The sequence below is a fragment of the Peromyscus leucopus genome, chromosome 10 (assembly GCF_004664715.2).
Source record: "Peromyscus leucopus breed LL Stock chromosome 10, UCI_PerLeu_2.1, whole genome shotgun sequence".
NCBI lineage: Eukaryota > Metazoa > Chordata > Mammalia > Rodentia > Cricetidae > Peromyscus > Peromyscus leucopus.
In genome coordinates, this window is record NC_051071.1 from 52,796,563 (window position 1) to 52,819,050 (window position 22,488).

Sequence of the window (22,488 nt, forward strand, 5' to 3'; positions counted from 1 at the left end):
CTAAATTCTAATTACCAAAGGAATATATGTAATATTTAAAGCAATAAATTATTCAGGTAAGTGCATAGGTGAAAATATCAGGACACCTGGCCATGAATAAACCTGGGCAAAGAAGAGTTCTCTTCTCTAGGTGGGCGGGCCTTGCAGCACACCCTCTTACATAAGAATCTCTTTAGATTCCCCACAGTGAATAAAAACTGTTTCATGCTCCTAGACGAATTTTTAAGAACATCTATTATAGTCTTTAATCCCTCTTTACATATTTAAATAATTATCAACTCTAATCCTATTCAGAAAAAAGGTAAAAATAAGTAACCAAAATGCTAATCTTTTATTCATGTTTAAGCCTAGTCTTAGCATAATGTATATCTTCTGCAAATTACTGAAGACACGAACAAATAAAGTTTTCTTCCCCGAGTTTCTGTGATACTGGTTTCCTAGAAAATAAGGAGTGCAAGACAGAAGAGAAGTCTACATAGGAATTTATTTCCTCTACAAATAAAACCCTGGATGACGACATGACTATAACTCAATTATTGCCAGGCTTTGTGTCCATGTTCAGAGACAAAAGTAGGAAGTGCATGCATACAAAACATCTTGAAAATTCTTTTCCATTTCTTAAATGAAGTAACACACATTAAATAAAAAGTATTTTATCTTAGTCATTTCCTAGGACCCGTCTTTCTGGCTCAGATCTGATTTTTTTTCCTTTCTTGGAATATGGCTGGAGAGTGTTAGGAAAGGAGAATTTAGTTGCATTTGGATATATTACTAAGTAATTTAGTATCCACCTTAAAGTTAAAAGTCACACAAATATATATGTAATGAAATACAGATTTCTCCAAGTTATTAGAAGAAATTATTATAAAATCATAGTTCACTAACCACACAAATGTCAGCTTGTTTGCAGGAACAGGTTGGGCTGATTAGTAATTCTAACTGAGACCGCAGTTTCTCATCATCTCCAAGAACCTGATTAAATTTCTTTACAAAATCTTGTGCTTTCCCAGGGTCAGGCAAATTCTCTGTAAAATGAAGAGAATAAATATTAGAAAAGAAAGATAACTACATTAAAAGTATCTTTAAGACATTGGTGAGGGGCTGAAGAAATTATTTAGTAGTTAAGAGTGTTCACTGGGGTGGGATGCAGCTGGAGGGAGGGCTCAGCGGTTAAAAGCACTGGTTGCTCTTCCAGAGGACCTGGGTGCAATTCCCAGCACCCACATGGCAGCTCACAATTGTCTGTAACTACAGTTGCAGGGGAATCTGACACTCTCACACAGACATACATGCAAGGAAAACACTAATGCTCCTGCTAAGGACCCAGTAGTCACATCAGGTGGTTCAAAACTGCCTGTCACACTAGCTCCAGGAGGATCTGAAATCTCCCACCTCCGTACAGAATGTACTCACAGACATACATACTTACATATAATTAAAAATAACAAAATATTATTAAATAAATAAATAATGGTGAACAATTAAAAGAAAGCTAGACAAATGGCTCTTAAAGACAAAATTAAGGATCATCTTTTACCATTTATTCATAGGTCCATTGGTTAAAATAATAACCTGTTTTAGGTGGGCTGGAGAGATGGGAAGAGAACTTGTTGCTCTTGGAAAGGACCCAGTTTTGATTCCTCCCACCTCATATTGGCTCACAAGCATCTGTGATTAAATCCAGTTCCAAGGAACTGAACAGGCACACAAGATGATGCACATATATACATGCAAGCAAAACATTCATGCACATAAATAAAATATGTGAAAGCCCTGTTTGATATTTATTAAATGCTCATTGGGTAAATAAACATACTTACTTGCTATGGTCATCAGTTTCCCAAACATGGCAGAACAGTTAGCCTCTGACTGAAATTAAAACAAAAACAAAAGAACAACCAGTCATTTGTATTAACAATTTTCTGTAAGAGAAATTAAAACACTGGATAACGTTCCATAGTTAGACTATGATAAATTTATGGCTAACCTCCCTCTTCAGCATGCCTGTGGGCATGTGCAAGAGAGAAAGAGAGAGAGAGAGAGAGATATTAGCAAAGAACAGTAGAAAAGCAACAAATGTTACGAGAAGAAAGAAGGAGACATTAGCAGGAAAGCATTCCAAGACTGAAGAGCAGGTGTGGTAGCAACCTACTTGTCATCTCATCTCCTAAGGTAGGAGGACTGCTTAAGCCCAGGAACCAACAATCAGCCTCAACACCATGACCAGCTGGTTTATACTCTTCCTGCCTGCCACACATTCCTGGTTAGGTGGACTGTGCCCTAAAACTGCAAGCTAAAACAACTCCCCCTTCGTTAAGTTACTTTTGATCTTGTTGGGTATTCTGTCACCATAGTAAGAAAAGTAAATATGACTAAAATCCCAGTTATCAAAGGTTGAAAGGCAGGCTGTTGGGAATTTGAGGCTAATCTGGGCAACATAGTGATTTCTAGACCAGCTTAAGCTAAAAAAAATAATAAAAAAAAAAAACCTGAAAAAAAGAAACAAGCAGAAAACACATAAGAAAAGAAACAAACTAAAAAGGCAATTTAGCTCTGAAAACCGCTTAACTGACATTTGGAAATTAAAATACCTTGAGATACTTTCATTACATATGCTGTACTAAAAAACATAAATAAATACTGACTTTTAATCTGTAAATGAAAACAAAAATCATAAACCTACTGGAGGCTGCTTGTGTAAATCCAACAGTTCACGCACATGGCTCCGAAGCATGTTCTGACACTTCCACATTTCATTGAGAGCTCTGGACATAGTTATAAACATGAAAAGACACATTTAACAGCACTGCAAAATGTCCCACTTCGTGACTTAAGTATACCATTTCTATATTCAAATATAAATATATGAAGCAACAGTTTATTAGAACTTAAGGAGGTTTGATATTGGGCAGGTATTTTACCACTGAGAGGGAATGTCTGGGTTCAAAGGATCAATTTCATCTTGCCAGGCAAGTCATAAATTGACTGAAAGAAAAGCTTTAATTCTAAGCAGAGGGAGCTAGAAAGTACTGGTCTAATGAAAGGTATTGAAGTCTGGTGTACAGAGCATAAGTGGGTGGCATATAGAAACTGGAGTACACCACAGATAAATAAATGACAAAGGATTATTGAGTGCCAGAAAAACAGACCTATGAGGGATGAAAACTGCTTAAAAGAGTTAGCTGAAAGCTTCCTCCCTAAGGACTAGCTTTGTTAGTACCAGAACTTGCTACACAAGCTTCCAAGGGAAGGAAACAAACCAGTAGTTCTACACAGCGGTGATACCTATGAACCACAACTGACAAGGCACAATATTCTCAAGGGTGTAATAGTTGCACTCATATCTTTTTAGTAAACAACAGCTCTCTAACTATCATTATCCTTCAACAGGAAAGACAATCATGCCTGGTTCTAGAAACCTAGCCAGGTTTGAGGTCATAAATCTTAGAGATAAAAATAGTATCACCACTTTGCTAAACTGGTATAATTCCTAACTGTATTCTAAATATTTATTCCACAGGTAGATGTAGCTCTCATCCCTCATCAAAGACACTTCTTTCTGAAACAGATGGAGTCCATTACAGAAAATCACAATCAATCAAAATGCAAACACCAAGTAATTATTGTGACCAGCCCTAATTCACCTATCTAAAACATAACCATGGTAACTAGGACTCAGGGAACATCAGACAGGGGAGTGGAAATATCTTAGGAGGCAGAGGACCAGGAAATCTGGGGAGATTGTACCTCTCAGAGCGGGCAGGGAAGCTTTACCAACAGTATCTCAATAGGCTGCCTAAACAAGCCCTGGAAAGGACACCACTAATAGACACGTGAACACTGGAGAGTGAAACCTCAGGGCCTCCCCTGACAAAGAACTATGAGCAACGAAGAGAATGTCGAGAGGGAGGAAACCCTCTCTCTAGAAGGAAGCCCAGGCCAAGGGCAGTCCTGAAATCACAGACAGGAAGTAACGACAAGCAGACTCAGCAGGCTGTGTTTGTATATTTAGGTACCTGTGTGCACATGAGTATAACGCCCCACATTAAGAAGTAAAGAAAAAGAGGCCATGAATTCAAGGAGAGGCAAGGAGAGGGGGTAAATAAATGGGTGGAGGGAGGAAATGGAAGAAGGAAGTCATGTAATCATAATTAAAAAAAAAAATTAAATGCCAGGCTAGGGAAATGCTCAGTGGAAAATATTTGCTATATACAAATAAAGACCTGCCTTCATTCATATCCCAGTATGCATAGAAAGCATTAATCCATGCTAATAATCCCAACATTCTATTGTGATATTTTGTGCTCTAATAAGTAAAATTTGCCTGGAGATCAGAGGAAAAAGCCAGTCATTGTAAGTAAACACAAAAGTCATGCAATGTTAGCACATGCCTTTAATCCTATCATTTGGGAGGCAGGAATCTGTCTGGGTCTATGGGTGTGGCCGCACACACGCCTTAAATTCCAACATTAGTTAACCATGGAGGTCTGTACAGACAGACAGGAAGTGACAGAGATGGATAGGAAGAGGAAGTGATGTAGCTGGACAGAGAGCAAATCAGATAGCAGAACAGCAAGGCATACAGGCGTGGGTAGACAGGAAGTAACTCGCTTTTGGACGCTGCAGAGTTGGTGAGATGGCTGGCTGGTGGCTCTTCCTATTCCTCTGATCTCTCTCAGGCTTTAACCCCAATTTCTGGCTCCGTGTTTTTTATTTAATAAGACTGTTAAAAAATGCGTCTACATCCTATGATGAAACAGGAAGCAGAAACAGAAGAATGCTTGGAAGCTGGAGGGCTACTAGCTAGCCTGGCATATGCTAGGTAAACAAAAGATCATGTCTCAAACAAGGTGGAAGGCAGGCAGTGAGTCCTGCACTGTCTGCTAAGGCCTACATCCATGCTGCCGCGCATCTGCACTTGAACACATGCACACACACTCACACAAAGACTGAAAAATTAAGAAGAATTCAAGTGTCACCAGGTAGGGTGGGGCATGCCTGTAATCATAGCACTTAGTGTCAAAGCAGATAACTGTTAGTCTGTGTAAGCCTGGGCTACAAGAGACCCTGTCAAGACAGACAGGGAAAGAAAGAGATTACCTACCTCATACAAATCCCCTCCTTATTCCAGCTGTCAAGAGCACTTCTAAGAATTATTGTGTGACTTAGATATTTACAAATAAAGATAACTGGAGGACTGACAGGCAGTGGAGTACTTGCTTAGCATGCACAAAGCTCTGTGGTCCCTCCCTAGCACTATATAAACTGTGTTCAAAGTGTATGCTGTAATGCCAGCATTACACTTAAAAATTAAAGGTCATCCTAAGCTACATAGCAAGTTAAAACCTAGCCTGGGCTACATAAGACCCTGATGAAAGGAAGGGAGGATAAAGAAATATAAATTGTATCAATGAATAGCAGGATTTAGACAACTAAAGGAGCCTTAGCTTCCACCATTAAGCTTTCAAAGAATGACGAATAACTGCTGCAATGTCTCAAGGTCTTAGCATTAGCTTGTGGAATTTCTAATGAAAAGGCATAATCTCAATCCAACAAGAAAACACTGGAAGAACCCACACTGAGGCCAAATTGTACAAAATAACTAAACAATATTTATGCAATACTGTTCTAAAAAAATGTAAAAACTAAATATGTAATATGTAATCACAGATGGTGTAAAACTCATCCCTGAGGAATACATGGAAAACTGAGGAAATTTAAATACAGTAGATTATTGTATAATATTAAATTAAAACTTTTTTCAGAGATTTTATTTCTGTGTATATGTCTGTGTAAATATATGCTGTGTGATACAGACAGTTGTAGACTGTCAGATAATTTAAACTTTTAGTCATGTAAAATTATGTAAGAGAATATTTTTGTTCATACTAAACAACTCTGAAACATTTAGAGGTAAAGAGCACTATATCTATAAATGTCTCTCCAATCATGAAGAAAAACACACGTGAGTTTAGAATGAACAAATGACAAAGTCAAAAGTGATATTTCCATGTACTCTGCCATTTCCACAACTTTCTCATCAATCTGAAGTTGCAGTGTTTTATGCATTGTGTCTGATGATTTAACGAAGGCCTTGTGCATGCCAGCATGCCAGGTAAGACCTCTACCTACCAATGAATTTTCACCCAAGTCCAGTTGTGGGTTTTCTTTTTAGTTTTTTTGAAACAGGGTCTCTACAGAACTGTGGCTGTCCTGAATCTCGCTCTGTAGCCCAGGCTGACCTCGAACTCACAGAGATCCACCTGCCTCTGCCTCCCCAGTGCTGGGATAGAGCCGCCATGCCTGGCACCCCAGTCAACTTGTATGCTTGTCTCTTTTCAGTCAAGATGGAGTATCTTGGTTAGCATTAAACTCAATACGTAGCCAAGGCTGGTAGTTTAAATACCCATACACATCAATCTAGACACAACTGACTGAATACTTGAAAGCGTAATACTGACATCATTATCAAAAGTGCATGAACACTCAAACACATACATACTGACACAGACATGCATATATTAAAAAAAATTAAAAAGCCCCACCTAAGAAATATATGAGACATTGAAACATAACTTACTTTACAGCATTTGGATCCAAGCTAGCATATAAATAATATAAGCATTTCATTCTCTCTTCAGTTTCCAGGTTATGGGGAACAAGATACTGAGCAAAGATTTTCTCTACCAAGAGTCTATGGAAAACAAACACACACAAAAAAACAAATACGCTATTTAAGAGGTGATAACTGAATTTAACCATTTTGTATCAAGTCACTACACCACTGGTGAGAGCTATGTGCACATAAATCATGAACATCTTCAGTACACAGTCACTCTTTCCCTTGGGAGACTCAGTAAGGTACTTTACATCTAGTTTGTATTTGGAGCCTATTTCATTATTTGTCCTAAAACATTTGTTCGAGGATGCTTGAATGTTACTCCAAAGTGAAGGGTCTCACACTGTAGCATTGGCTGGCCTTGAACTCATGTAGCTCCTCCTACCTACCCTTTCCAGTGCTGGGATTGGGATTACATGTGAGAGCACTGGTCCTGCTTATTCTCTGTCAGTTTTGGGAGAGGAGAGATTGGTACTGTTTCTTTTTTAAAAAAAAATAGACCAAGTTTCACGTATCCCAGGCCAAGCTTGCTTTAAACCTCTGCCTAGGCCTTCAAAGTGTTGGAATTATATATAGCCTTGTTTTCTTTTCTTTTCTTTTCTTTTTTTGGTTTTTTCGAGACAGGGTTTCTCTTTGTAGCTTTGCGCCTTTCCTGGAACTCGCTTTGGAGACCAGGTTGGCCTCAAACTCACAGAGATCTGCCTGCCTCTGCCTCCTGAGTGCTGGGATTAAAGGCGTGCGCCACCACCGCCTGGCTAGCCTTGTTTTCTTAAACGTCATTCTTAAACACAAGTGTTTGGCTGTCCCAGTTCATCTTCAGAAGGTTGAAACTACAGATTACAAGTAGCACTAACAAGAAGCTATAATATCAAGAACAACTGACTCTCTTTCCTTTTTTTTAATCTTTTTTTTTATTAAATTCCTCTGACTGTAGTTCAGTTTCCCCATGCTGTCATGTAGTTAAAACAAGAGGATTTCTCATATTACTTCCTGAAAATATGCACATTTGACTTTTCTTATCTCCAGTCTAAATTTATTATTCAATATCACTAGAATAAAATAATAGAAGAGCTCTTCATTAACCAATGCAATACATATATCTAGTGATACATAAGTCATCACTCTAATTCAACAAAACATTGCAAAATATTTCACAAAAACCAAATATTTGCATAATTTAAAAATAGAATAATAAGTAACATTCAAGAAATGAGAAAAATTTCTCTACTGGTTGCAGCAGTTCTGCAAAAATAACCTAATGAGAGAGGCTCCCAAACATTGCTTTATTCAGACACTCAGTACCTAAATCCACATGATAGCCCCTCAGGAGGCATTGCTGCTCCTCCTCATTTTATAATGCTGAAATAAAAAAAAAAAAGAAAAGACAGAACGCACATTTCAGTATCTGTCCTGCCTCAGTCCCAAGTCCACACACTTTACTACTATAATGCTACTTACAATCTTGGGAAGACTCATACTTAAACACCCTATGTACAAATATACAGAAAATTATTTCTATATTTAGAAATGAATTATATGAAAATTAAATAGAAGTATTTAAAAATGAAAAGCAGTTTTAATAAAATATTAGACTCACTTGTCGTCGATGCTATTCTGATAATAGATGTGAAGAAGTTTGTCCTTTATCCAGCTGACTTTCTCTGCAGCTTCCTTTCCTGCTTCACCATGAAGACAGTATTTCTTATAAAGCTGAGCCAGACCCATCATGGCTTCTTTTCTTACTCGCCACTAGAAAAATAGCACTTATGAGATGAGTCAGACACCAGAGCTATCTTCCAATCGACAATCCTGCAACGGCTGCGCTAGGCTATGCAGCAGCTGGGTGCATTCACAGCAGCATGGTGGATCCTCTCAGCAGCAGCTCTGCCCAACTGTTTGACTAACCATCTGACAACTCTTCCTGCTAAGGTATCAGCTACTTCATAAATTTAACAGGGCAGCACTGCTAAGTGACCTACCAATTTTTTTAATTCTTCCTCAAACCAAGCAAAGTACAGATTTCATTCAATTCAATTCTTTAAATATTGATGTGAATAGAAGGTAAAAATAAAAAGCGTAAATTAAATAATTTATTCTATACACAAAAGGCCACAATGCTTTAGTTCTTAATCATATACCCTTGAGATTAACTGTGATTAAGAACAAAGTTCAGTATCAAGAATTCTGGAAAAACAAAGTTAAGAACCTTTTTGCTTATCTTTAGTAAACTTCCTCACTTTGTAGATTAAAGCAAATAATGGGGCTAGTGAGGTGGTTCACTTGCTGCCAAGCCTGGTGACCAGATTTCAATCCTGGGAGCTACATGAACTCTTCAGATGTCACATACACATACATACACCAATAATAATAAAAAAAATTCTTAAAAGAAAAAAAAAAGAAAAAGAAAGTATGGGGGGGTCTAGGAATATAGCTCAGAAGAGTACCTGCCTAACATGCTCAGAACCAAGATTTGATTCCCATCGTTGCTCACCTGGAATCCCAACACCAAATGGGTAGAGACAAGAGAACCAGAAATTCCAGATTGTCTTTAGTGGTGATAGCTAGCCTGTCCTTATTTATTATTTATTTACATATATGAGTGTTTTGTATGCATGTATGTATGCATACCAGAAGAGAACATCAGATCCCATAGGATTACAGTTATAGACAGTTGGGAGCTGCCATGTGGGTGCAGGGAATTGAACTCAGAACCTCTTGAAAAGGAACCAATATTCTTAACCACTGAGCCATTTCTCCAGGCCATGCATGGTAGTGAACACTTTTTTTTTTTTTTTTTTTTTTTGGTTTTTTCGAGACAGGGTTTCTCTGTGTAGCTTTGCGCCTTTCCTGGAGCTCACTTGGTAGCCCAGGCTGGCCTCGAACTCACAGCGATCCGCCTACCTCTACCTCCCGAGTGCTGGGATTAAAGGCGTGCGCCACCACCGCCCGGCTGGTAGTGAACACTTTTAATGCCAATATTTAGGAGGCAGAGGCAGACTGATGTCTGTAGGTCTGAAGCCAGCCTGGTTGAGGTTTCCAGGACAGTCAGGGCTCCAAGAAAGACGACATTTAAAAAAAAAGGAAAAAAGAAAGCTTTGTTTTAAAAATGGGAAGAGAAAACATTTTAGTTGATTTTAAGTCCGTATTTTCTCTTAAGTTTTTTAATAATTTTGTTAGCTTTCCAAATGTGTGGAATGAAACTCAGAAATGTGAGCACTGAAATCTAAGATTATTTCCTGTTCCCCCATTTTCCAGAAGAGAAAGGTGTTAAAATGATGCAAAAAAATAACTTGAGCTGGGCGGTGGTGGCACATGCTTTAATCACAGCACTTGGGAGGCAGAGCCAGGCGGGATCTCTGTGAGTTCGAGGCCAGCCTGGTCTACAAAGCGAGTTCCAGGAAAGGCGTAAATCTACATAGAGAAACCCTGTCTCAAAAAAACAAAATAAACAAACAAACAAATAAATAAAATAACTTCAGATCAAAATCCTGAACTAAAAAATGTATAGTAAATGATATGATCAGATCATGTAGCCAGGTGGAATAATTTATTTACCCTTTTCTGAAAATATGAGATAAACATTAATAAGAGCAGTATTTTTCTCAAAGGAAGAAATGTCACACTAGCCATCCATAGCCTTGATAGGTAATAAGTCAAGGAGAAAGAGGAGATTTAGTAATGTGAACTCACCACAACATGGGAATTTAAATTTAGACAAAAACAAACAAACACCAACCCACAAAAGTTTTAATTATTGACAACATTAAACATGTTAGTGTTCTTTTCTTTTTCAACATCTTTCACATGAATATTTTGAAAATAAGAAGATAAAGACCACCTCTGGTAACATGTCAAAACATACCGATATACTCTGAAATCACACCTAAATTATGCATTTCTAGAAAACAGGAGTTTTACAAGAATGTCAAATGAACCAGTATACAATAAAGCAATTCGTGCTTTAAAAAAAAAAAAAAAAAAAAAAGACTCTTTCTTTCTTTCTTTCTTTTTTTTTTGCTACGGGCCGCAGGAATATATTTTAGGAACTGAGCTGGCTATGGCAAAGCTACTACCTGAAGGGATCAAGGAATTCCTTCAGAGGAAGCCAAATTCCAGGGAGCTTTTGGTGTTACTTGGCTTGTTATATATCAGCTGTCTTCTGTTATGAAAATCATGTCTGCCTTCAAGTTTTCCCAATTGACTTTTACCTAAGAAGGGCTAACAGTGTGGACTGATCACTCTCTGGACATACACAATCAAGGTATTTGGAGAACAGTCTTAGGAAAGGCTTCCTTCTGCCCAGCTGATCCATTTCTCCCCTTTCAACACTGGAATCAGATCTCCCTTAGCCACATTCAAGGACTAAGAGAAATAACATTCCAGAATACCACATGCTCATCTCCTGACTTAAGGTAAATTCCACAAGGAGACACCATCCAGGTCAGGTGGACCTTAAGTAACAGCTTTACACAATTTAGCTTGGACTCTCCTTTCTTACAGCCTTACTAACTTTATAGACCTCTAACTCCTTACCTAACCACTTCTTGGAATATTTAGATAACCTTCTGAGCTAACAGCTATGCTCACCAGAACCCCAGTTCAAGCCTCCCTGTAATTATTGTCATTGGTAGCATCTGGCCAGAAAGAGGATAGTACCTTATCAGAGATATCTCTGTACTCTCTAAGAACAGACTTAAGCATCCATCCAGACTACCCATCTGAGAAGGCCTGGCAGATGTGCCAATTAAGCTTAAACTTCCTCCTTTCCCAAATTTTACTTCTAGTTCCAGATCTCCCTTTAACTATCACCAGAGGCATCTAGCTGTACACAGGTTGCCTAACGACCAAGCACACTTTCCCCTACCCTGAAGAAAAAATGGCAGATAGCTTGAACAGATAGGAGCCACAGGAAAAAAAAAAGACAGTTTTATTTTCTCCCATTGACCTAGCAACTTATACACTATTAACATTTTCTACCAATCACGTTTAAGATTATATTTGAGTACATAAGAACCCTCTTCTTAGATATTACCTGAATTTAGCCTTTAGTTAATTCATTTCCCCATTAGTCACTTCCCTCTGGGGTTGCAAATGATAATTAACAATTACTGCCCCCCTTGCCGGGCGGTGGTGGCGCACGCCTTTAATCCCAGCACTCGGTAGGCAGAGCCAGGTGGATCTCTGTGAGTTCGAGGCCAGCCTGGGCTACCAAGTGAGTTCCAGGAAAAGGCGCAAAGCTACACAGAGAAACCCTGTCTCGAAAAACAAAAAAAACAAAAAAACAAAAAAAAAAAAAAAAAAAACACCAATTACTGCCCCTCTATGTGATTCTTATTACCACTGTGTTTGACCCTGGAAGCCTGGCTTTGCACTGCCAAGGGATTACTGCTTGTAAGTGTATATATATACCGGGACTCCCAGGGCACGGGAGGCCGAAGAAGATTTGGAAGAATAAATGACTGGACTAAGAGCTCTGTGTGCTGAGATATTCGTAGCTCTCTCTCCTGAGTCCCTGGGATATGTAACATTAAGGCTGGTCCCACTAATACTATACAAGATTTTTTTCTTTTGGTTTTTTGAAACAGTGTCTCTCTGTGTAGTTCAGGCTGTCTTGGAACTCACTCTGTAGACCAGGATGGCCTTAAACTCAGAGATCCCCCTGCCTCTTCCCCCCAATTAAAGGCCTGCGACACCACAGCTGGCTCTGTCTTAAGGCTGACTAAACTCTTCTTCAGTAACTACTATAACTGTTCACAGCACAACCCTTCCTTGGCAGCCCACATTTCTAACTACATCCAATGACAAAAAGAGCAAAATAACTAACCACAGAACCATTTCTGCTCAGCATAGCAGGCATTGTGCAAACCGTACTCTCTTAGGAAATATATTCTTTTAACTACATGAATGACAGATCCAGCTAAGTCATGCAAAATATAAATAACAAGTAAATGTACATAACCAATGACTTGCCTTTTGCAGAAATCAAATTATTTCATTTACCTATTTTTTCTTTACATAAGAATACTATAAGAAAAATCCATTCCCTTGGAGCTGGAGAGATGGCTGCTCTTCCAGAGGACCCAGGTACAATTCCCAGAACCTACATGGCGGCTCACAACTGTCTATAATTCCAGTACCAGGGACCCAACACCCTCACATAGACATACGTGCAGGCAAAACACCAATGCACATAAAATAAAATAAATTATTAAAGGAAAGAAAAATCCATTCCCATTATATGATAAAAGATTGAGAATACAAAATACTTATTCATAAAGATAAGCAAAGACTATGCATATGGAGGCAGGCAGATCTCTGCAAGTCTGCAGCCAGCATGTTCTACAAAGCAAGTTCCAGTACCTACACAGTGACAACCTGTCTCTAAAAGAAGTGTGCGTACACGAAACATAAAAACCCACAGTTGCACATTTAGTGTTATTCTGATATCCAAAGAAAAGCTGCAATTAGTATTATAATACCAGGCACACGTGTCAAACAGTTTGAACACAGTAAATCAAGAAAGAGCAATAATCCCAGATCTTACCCGTTTATCCAGTGTCCTTTCCCTGACAAAGCCAAGTAACTGATCATTTACGAGGGTAAGGTCTCTTTTGGCAGCTGTTATTATAGTAACAATGACATCATGACGAATGGCTTCTTCTGGATCATGTGACCTAACTTTCAAATATTCTATGATTAAAAAGGAAGAGTTAAGCTATATGTTAGTTATAAAAGTGTTTAGGATTCAAAATGATAAAAAGACAAAAGCTTTGTCTGTATTAATGTTTAAAAAATAAAGGATGAAGCAAAATTACCTGTAAGACATCACTAAGCAGCCTTTACTACTCACAAACCTATACTTATTACTTCGAGCACATCTTAAATCATTGTTTTGGTAGAAGGTCAAATGACAACACAGTACCAATTTTACAGCATGGAATTTCATTTATAAATTAAAAAAGAATACAAATGTTCATAAGACAAATGATATCTATAAAATCATATAATAAAGAACATAGAATGACCTTTAGAATTTCTAGTCAATTATAATACAAAATCAAAACAAAAAAGGTATTTCTTCTGTTTTAATACATAACAGCATGTTCATGGAAGCTTTTCAGGTGCTACTGCTAAATAGGTAGGTGTAAATACTTTAAACTGAATAATGAAAAGTTACAATCTAAACTAGAAAATAGCCTCTTTTTTCTGCACACATTAGGTATGTTATTATGTTTAATGATGTAGATGTGCTTTGTATCTAACTGTAATGTCATAAGGCTTACATTATCTCAACATATGATTTCTAAAAAAATTACAAATGACCAATACATGAATGTTTATTTTATTTTACAAAATTTTATCTTATTAACAGGAAATAATTTCCTAGTCCACAAAGTAGACATGAAGCCATCCTAGAATCAAATTCTTTTCGGAAACTAGAGTTAGGTACTGGCCACATCTGAAATGTTTTGTGAGCAGTATGTGTAATAAACCAGGGAGCTTACCTGTGAGATCCTTTGCTAAATCCGGGTGGTTCATCAAACAGTGACTGGCAAATTTCACACTTTCTAATCTCACAGGAACATGAATATCATTAAAGCTAAGTAGAAAAAGATTGCTCAATATTAATAAGGCAGTATTATTTTCAAATAAATAACATGAAAGTGTTTATAAATGACAATGATGATTACTGAGTAGAAACTGTGTTAATTATACTGATAGCTAATGTGTTTTATAGAAAACACAGAAAACTGAGCGTAGTAGCCCACACCTTTAATCTGAGCACTCAGGAGGCAGAGAAGGGTGGACAAGGATAGTCTGGTCTACAGAGTGAGCTTAAGACAGCCAGAGCTACATTACAGAGACTCTGTCTCAAAGAAAAGAAACAGAAGATACATAATCCTATAGAAACATTTTTGCAAACAGTATGTGCTTACCATGCTGAAACAAAAACTACCATAAACATATTATCCAACTCTTTTACACACCTAAAATTATTAAACTTGAAATTTTGCTACAAAATAAAAAATACTTAGAACATACCACACACTCCACAAGACACATTCATGCATAAAGTTTTACAGTGAACAAATAAACTTCCTTCATAAATACTTTGCTCCACAATTTATTCTAAAAGGAAAATTATAACACAGACATCAACAGAGCCAACAAATATCAATTAATGTTTTGGTATATGTAATCTGAATCAAGTGGACTCTGAGACCATACAAAATTTGAAAGTTACGCTTTCTTACCGCCCAAGAAAACACTGCCAAAGAGGCCGATTCTGTGTTGCTAAATCTGAATCTTTAGAGCCGAACAATTTAGCTAGAAGCCGAACCACAGCTAATCGCTCTTCACCATCGTTGCTCTACAGAGAAAAGATACAGTGAAGAGAGGTTGCACTTTATTTAAACTATTATGAACAACATGAAATATTACAAGCTTTTGTTTACTTTGAGAAATTTTGTCTGATTCTGTTAGATTATGTAGCTCTCTGACCTTCTTACATCTTCCCTATTGCTAATTTATGCCTACTTTACAACTTATTTGCAAATGATACATTGACTATAAAGACTTTGTACAAATATAAGCATTGTATTAAATCTTTACATTGTCTAAGACTTCAAGCAAAATAAAACAATGTTGAGCAATAACAGTGTTTAGTACATCCAAAATTTACTAGTTAATCCAATTTAACCTTTTAAGAAAAAATTAATGTCTAAGAGTAGAGTAGAAGGAAATTTTGTATTACGTTTGAGTGACTACATTTAAAGATTCATAGTTATTTCAATTAATGTGAAATTTTACAACTATAAATTACTAACACCAAACTGCTAAGTTGACTGTAAAATTCATGTTCCTCAAGTGAATTTGGAATGGTCTTCTTGTGTAAAATGGTTTCTTATTGCTGATACACAGACTGATCTAAGTCACAGTAAAATATTATCTCATGGATATAAGTTGAACTGACAATATCCATTTTAATTAATGAGTGGAACAAAGATTAAAAATTAAATCTTTCGCCAGGTAGTGGCGGCGCACGCCTTTAATCCCAGCACTCATGAGGCAGAGGCAGGCGGATCTCAGTGAGTTTGAGGCCAGCCTGGGATACCAAGTGAGTTCCAGGAAAGGCGCAAAGCTACACAGAGAAACCCTGTCTCGAAAAACCAAAAATAAATAAATAAATAAATAAATAAATAAATAAATAAATAAATAAACAAATAAATCTTTCATTCTATTGGGCATGATAAATTTAATTCCATAGTTATATACATTTCGATATATTTGACTTTGAAAATTATAAATTTATAAACTCAAGTTCCCTGCGGGGTTCCACCCTCCTGAATGTTTAAGGGAAGTTCCTTGTCTGTGTATCCTGCATAATGGGCGTTAACAGCTTAGATGCAAGATTGTAAAACATCGGTAGAGCGAACTTCTGCCCTCCAGGGTTCTCCCATTGTGCTGTAAGCCTGTATTTAAGACATCTTCCCTCCTTCAATAAACAGCATTCAGCATTAAATAAAAATTTCTCCATTAATAGTTTATCAATTATTTTTCTAATATTATTTATATATTTAGTGTAGGACTGACTGTATGAGCATCCTAATATACTGATTTGGCATAACAATGATTAAACCCATTACTTATACAATAAGTAAAATAATTTAGTATCTACTTAAATATGAGTATTATTTAATATCAAAATACTGGATATTATAAATTTCAAAAACAACACTAATTTTCTATCTCTGTGTCACTATGTTTATCAGTAGATAACAACTATGCATGTTGTGATGTCATGAAGCTAAGATACACTAAACTTGTATCTCTTTCCTTTTTAATTAGTGAAAAAAAAAATCTTCAAAACACATTTTTTCCTGTAAACCTAACGGTACCTTCAGTTTGAATTCCAGCTGTGGCATGACAGACAACAATAAATGAGGATCTATAGCGAAAAGTTCCTGAATCAGATCAAATACATGTTCAGACAGATCACTGACTGACGATCTTCCCAGCACCAGGACTTGATTGAAAAACTATAGGAGACATTACAATAAAAAAATGTGTTATTTTACTTGAAAACAAAAAACAAAAACAAAAACTCAGGCAATTTTCCATAGACATGCAAAGAAAACTGTGACTAAGTGTTACACATATAACGGAAAGGAACGACAGATTAGCCACTGAATTACTAACATATAATGACAGTCATCCAAACAAGAAAAACTTTCAAACATTACCAAATCATGAATTAAAACACTGATTATTGGCTGTGTTTCAAATAAGGATGACATTTCTGAAAACCTTCATTTTCATTAAAATAAAAGAATTTAGACATCGTGTATAATTCATTATACGGACACTTACAAAGCAATCACTCAGTAGTGAAAAAAAATTTAAAGTCTCAATCTGATTTTTAAGTTATTCTATTTTTCCTATAGGTTCAGTAATAAATATTTTAAGGTAGGCTTTAAGTTTGTGTGTTCTTTTGTTTTATGTATCTAGTGGAAGTCAAATACATTTTGACTAGGATAAAAATAAAGGTTGAAGACACAAGTTAGATGATAATTTAAAAATGGTTCAGCAATTAAAAGAATGCATTGCTCTTGCAGGACTCAAATTTACTTCCCCAAAATCTATTAGTGTGGCTCATAACTGCCTGTAACTCTACTTCCAGGTGATGTGATGCCATTTTCTGACCTTCTCCAAAAGAAATTAATCAAACTCATGAGTACTCCCAGAGAGGCTTGGATACACTAAAAGAATAGTGGAAGAGAAAAAGAATATTTAATATCTAGAGTACAAAAAATATCACAAGTGACCTACACACACACATACGTACACACACCCCTCATATATATATATATATATGTATGTGTGTGTGTATATATATATGAATGAGAATGTTTGTTACTTTTTCTAGATTTCATTTGTGTGTGCATTATTCTGAGTATATGGCCATGGAGGCCTGAAGACAGCATGAATCCACTGGATTTAGAGTTATAGGCAGTTGTTGTGTGCTGCTAGACATGGGTGTTGGGAAGGGAATTTTGGGTCCTCTGAAGAGCAGCAAGCACTCTTTACCACTGAGCCATCTCTCCAGCCAGGAACTAGATTTCAAAATGTTAAAAACACAGTTCTATGCAAATCAGCATTTGGTTCTGACATCACAAAGTTTTATGTATTTCTTTAGAAAGCATGATAAATTATGAGTCAGAAAAATTTTCATGTTTAATATGGAATCTTTGAAAAGAATAAAAAGTCTTAAAATAAAACCCCATTTCAGCAGTCAAGAACACTGGCTGCTCTTACAGAGGATTCAGGTTACATTCCCAGAACTCACAGGGGCAGCTCTCAACCATCTGTGACTCTAGTCCCAGGGGATCTGATACCCTCTTTTGATCCCTATTGGTACCAGGTACATACATGGTACACAGAAATACATGTAGTCAAATAACCTATACATAGAAATTAAAGAATATATGTATACACACAAATAAGCATGGGATGATACTTATGGAAACGTATCTGAACCTACTAATGGTTATTTCTGAGAACTGGGAAGAGAACATTAAAGTTAACATATCAATTCTTAATTTATAACAGACATAGCAATTTTATACAATTTAAATTAATAATTTCTTGTTTATAGAGAGGTAATTCCACAATAGATAGTGTAGCGTTCTCAAAGATGACCTGTAAAGGAAAACACTGATAAAACCTCTAATACAAGGCAATAAGGGAAGTGAGTATATGTCAACATATATCTATTTGTATTATTAATAAAAAGCTAAAATGTAGAGCTAGACATAAAAGACAATAGATGTGCATGACTAAATTTGTAAAAGAATTACTATTTTAAGGTAGCAAAATTATAATTTATTTATTTATTGAGACAGGGTTTCTCTATGAAGTTTTAGTGCCCATCCTGAATCTTACTCTGTAGACCACAGAGATTCGCCTGGCTCTGCTTCCCCAAGTGTTGGGATTAAAGTCATATCCATTACAGAAATTAACTTACACACATACTTCTAAATGTGCATGTGGTAGGAAAAAGGGGTGAATGTCAATGTTTTTGTTTTGTTTTTTCCCCCAAGATAGGGTTTCTCTGTATAGCCCTGGCTGTCTTGGAACTTGCTTTGTAGACCAGACTAGCCTTGAACTCACAGAAACCTGCCTGCTTCTACCACCCAAGTACTGGCATTAAAGCCATGCGCCACCACCATCCAGTTATTAATAAATTTTTAAAAATACTATCTATAAGGCTAAAAGCTGCTCTCAAACCTGATGACCTTAGTTTGATTTCCCAAAACATGATGGAAGAACAGAACTGATCCTAAAGGTTATCCTCTGACTCCCAGCTCCCCATAACACACATCTTTCACTAAAGAAGAAACAGTTTTAGAAGAATGACCCAGAAGACACAAAGAGAAAAATGTATACAGAGAAAGACAGATCTCTGAGGCCAGCATGATCTATCTATATAGCCAGCCAGGGCTACATAATGAGACCCTTTTTCAAAAGGAAGGGAAAAGATACAGAAACAAAATGAAAGTTTCACATATTTGGGAGGGATATGACAACTGAACACAGATGCAGAAGAAGGGGTGGAAATGTGGAAATGTAGTCAGATTTTAAAGTCATTTCTATCACTTGTGCCAGTTGGAAGACATTTTATAGTTTTGCTACATTTCTCTAATTGTGGTCACATTTACATGTAAGTTTTTATATTTTATTTGAATAAAACTGTTTACATAAGAAATATATCTGTATATGAATGATTCTAATCAATCTACACAATACCCAAGAATCACAGAATTCTGAAATAAATGTATACAGAAATACATACATTGGCAATGCATGCTTCAATAGTCTGGACTGTCCTTTTCAACAGGACTTTTGCAAGGTCGAAGGACTGTTTATTTAAGTTCTGAAAAACAAATCATGTAAAGCTACAAATGAATTGATGAACTAATGAGACAGAATCATTTCAACAGTTAAGTACTTCAAATCTACCAAAATATGAAAAAAGTTAAGTGAATTCCATTCAAGGTTTTACACAGAAGGTACCAGCCAAATGAACTCAACAAATCAAACACTATAATAATTCATTAGACAGGCAGCCAAAGGTTCAACCTACATAAAGCTTTCCTGAACTAAAACAGATGTCAAGGCTTTTGAGCTGCTATGTTAACCAAAATGAACTCACTACACATATTATCCTAAATACATGCTCCTTCCCCAACCCAAATGCTAACTTGTTCACTGTTGAATCAACGTGTCTTTGAAGAAACGTCCTGGGGATGTGATTCAGTGGTATAGTAGACCAATCATCTAACATTTATGAGGGCCTAGATTCCAATTCCTAAACCACAAAAAAGAAAGAATAGGGAAAGAAAGCACTGGCTGGCCTGGAACTTATACATCAAGCTGCCTTCAGAGATCTGCCTGCCTGTTTCCCAAGCGAGTGTAGTAAAGGTGTCTCACACCCAGATCATGTTTCTGAAATGATGATTGCTATGCTTCCCTAAGTCCTAATGTATGACAACACATTAAAGGCTCTACGAAAGATGGTGGCCATGGCAATATTTAAATCTTAAAAATTTAGTGAGAAAACTATTGTTTTAAAGAACACTCTTCAACATCTCTCTACGATGAAACAGATTCAATCTTATTCATCTATTACCTCTCAAAAAGAAACTAGAAACACATTTCTGAGGCCCACGGCTGACAGAATTGGCCTCTCTTACAGAGGATAGGAGTTTGATTCCCAGTACCCACATAGTGTCTCACAACTGTCTTTAACTCCAGGCCCTTTTCAGGCCTCTGTGGACACTGCACACACATAGTGCACAGACATACATGCAGGTTTAAACATTCATACACATAAAAAAAAGCAAATAAAAAACTTTTAAATATTTTAAACAACGTATCTGAAGATAATGGCTGTAAGACTGTGACTCATTCTAAGGTCAGAATAGGAATTATTATATAAAATTGCAAATGGTCAAAAGCCAGGAACTGATTTATTTAGGTAAACTGATCTTTAATATATTGATACTATACAGACCTTGTGTGCAGGAATGAGGTTGATAAGAATAGAATCCAGTAATTCTTGAGTAACTCCATCACCTTCCATGATGATAGAACTCATCAAATCTAACATGTGCATTTGTACTTTCTTATTGTGGCTATTGCTAAAAAGAAGGGAAAATAATTAAGACATATAGAAAGACAAAGTTCCCGGGTGTCATTTTCTTTCATATACTTGTTTGTTTACTGGTGACGAGGTCTTGCTACTACGTAACCTAGGAAACTTGGGTTGTACCTCTTCACCCTAAGTGCCACCATGACAGTTAAAATTTCCAGTTTAAAGAAATAATCTTAGGACCTAGAGGCAAAAGTCCTATAATCCTAGTGACTCAGGAGACTGAGAAGGGTAAGTCATAGCTTAAAGCCAGCTGAACAAATAAAAATAAGCAAGATTCTCTCTAGGGAGAGAGTAAGAATGGGAAATACAGCTCAGTGGCAGAACACTAAGCACACAGGGAGCCCCAGATTCAATCACAATACAACATAAACAATCTAAGGTGTTAAAGGATTTTTACTTGAGGGAATCATGCTGACCACGGCAAAGAAATTTCAGCTGTCATATTTACTCCCCCTCAAGGCCTCCTGTGATAACTGAACCATATTATTATAAAGTACTCTAAACAAACATCACCCTAATTTCTAATGAAGTGTTCTCTAAAAGTCACTTACCCATAACACTCACATACTCACAATAAAGAAATCCCTTAAAAATTTTATAGTCTACAGAATGATGTAACTATATTCTATAGTATAAATACAGAAGTTTAAAACAAAATTGAAAGATTGAATTATCTAAAGTGTTTTAAAATCTTTCTTGAAATAACAACAAAAAACTCATCTAGCATTTAATGATCAAAACATATAAGCTTTTAAGTTTGGGGGGGTTATTTGTCACACTGCTATAGTTTTCTACAATGTTCAGGAAGACAGTCCTTTCGTGTGTACTCTCCAAAATATCTTACACACTTTACAAAACACCAACTGGCACAATTCTCTATGTATCTAGTGTGTGTGTGGCAGGGGAATGAGTTGAAGAATATAGATAGATATTAAACTTGATGAAACACACACACACCTGAGTGCTTGGTTCTCAGATCCATATATCCTCAAAGGAAGGAAAGCAAGAGTACAGCAAGACAGATGAAAGGGACTGAAAATTTTTTCCTGGCCAAGCTTGGCGATGCAGGGCTTTAATCCCAGCACTTGGGAGGCATTCATTTATTTACTTATCCAAAAATTCATTTCATTTTTTAATTTATTTTAGGTCTGTTTACGTGTATATGTGTGAGTGTATACCACATGTGTGTGGACACTCATAGAAGATGAAGTCAAATCCCCTTGGAGCTGGAATTATAGGTGTCAGCATTTAGGCATCTGTACTGGCCTGTCCTTAGGGTCCTGACAGGATATATTCTCAGTGGCAGCCACTAAGAGCACCTCCTATGCACATTCACTATAAAAGGGCACCTCTGTCTCTTTTTCTTCCTTCTCTCTCATCCCCAGGGACCGGTCTCTGCCCCTTCTCTCCCCTCTTCCTATAAACCTCCCACGTGAGCCCTGCTGTATAATGTGACTCCTTCCCACCGTTTTTAAAACACAACAACAGGCAGTAGTGAGTCACCTGGTGTGAGATAACCATGAGTCCTCTGATAGAGCTGAAAGGCATTCCTAATTACTGAGCCATCTTTTTCCTGTCCACTATTTGTTTTGTTGTGTTGTTTTATTTTCTGAGACAGCGTTGCTCTGTGTAGCCCCAGCTAACCTGGAACTAG

General features: G+C 36.8%; 1 protein-coding gene across 1 annotated transcript in view; it reads right to left on the reverse strand.

Annotated features, from left to right (window-relative positions):
- Window positions 1-22,488, reverse strand: part of Pds5a (PDS5 cohesin associated factor A) — a 115,323-nt gene that overhangs the window by 51,870 nt on the left and 40,965 nt on the right. The window contains exons 6-16 of the mRNA XM_028882242.2: window positions 20,694-20,820; window positions 19,473-19,553; window positions 16,519-16,659; window positions 14,875-14,990; window positions 14,125-14,219; window positions 13,164-13,309; window positions 8,217-8,368; window positions 6,581-6,694; window positions 2,684-2,765; window positions 1,821-1,869; window positions 886-1,025 (exon numbers count right to left, since the gene is read on the reverse strand). Of these exons, the coding sequence (XP_028738075.1) occupies window positions 886-1,025; window positions 1,821-1,869; window positions 2,684-2,765; window positions 6,581-6,694; window positions 8,217-8,368; window positions 13,164-13,309; window positions 14,125-14,219; window positions 14,875-14,990; window positions 16,519-16,659; window positions 19,473-19,553; window positions 20,694-20,820 (1,243 nt within the window). The remainder of the gene's footprint in view (window positions 1-885; window positions 1,026-1,820; window positions 1,870-2,683; window positions 2,766-6,580; window positions 6,695-8,216; window positions 8,369-13,163; window positions 13,310-14,124; window positions 14,220-14,874; window positions 14,991-16,518; window positions 16,660-19,472; window positions 19,554-20,693; window positions 20,821-22,488) is intronic.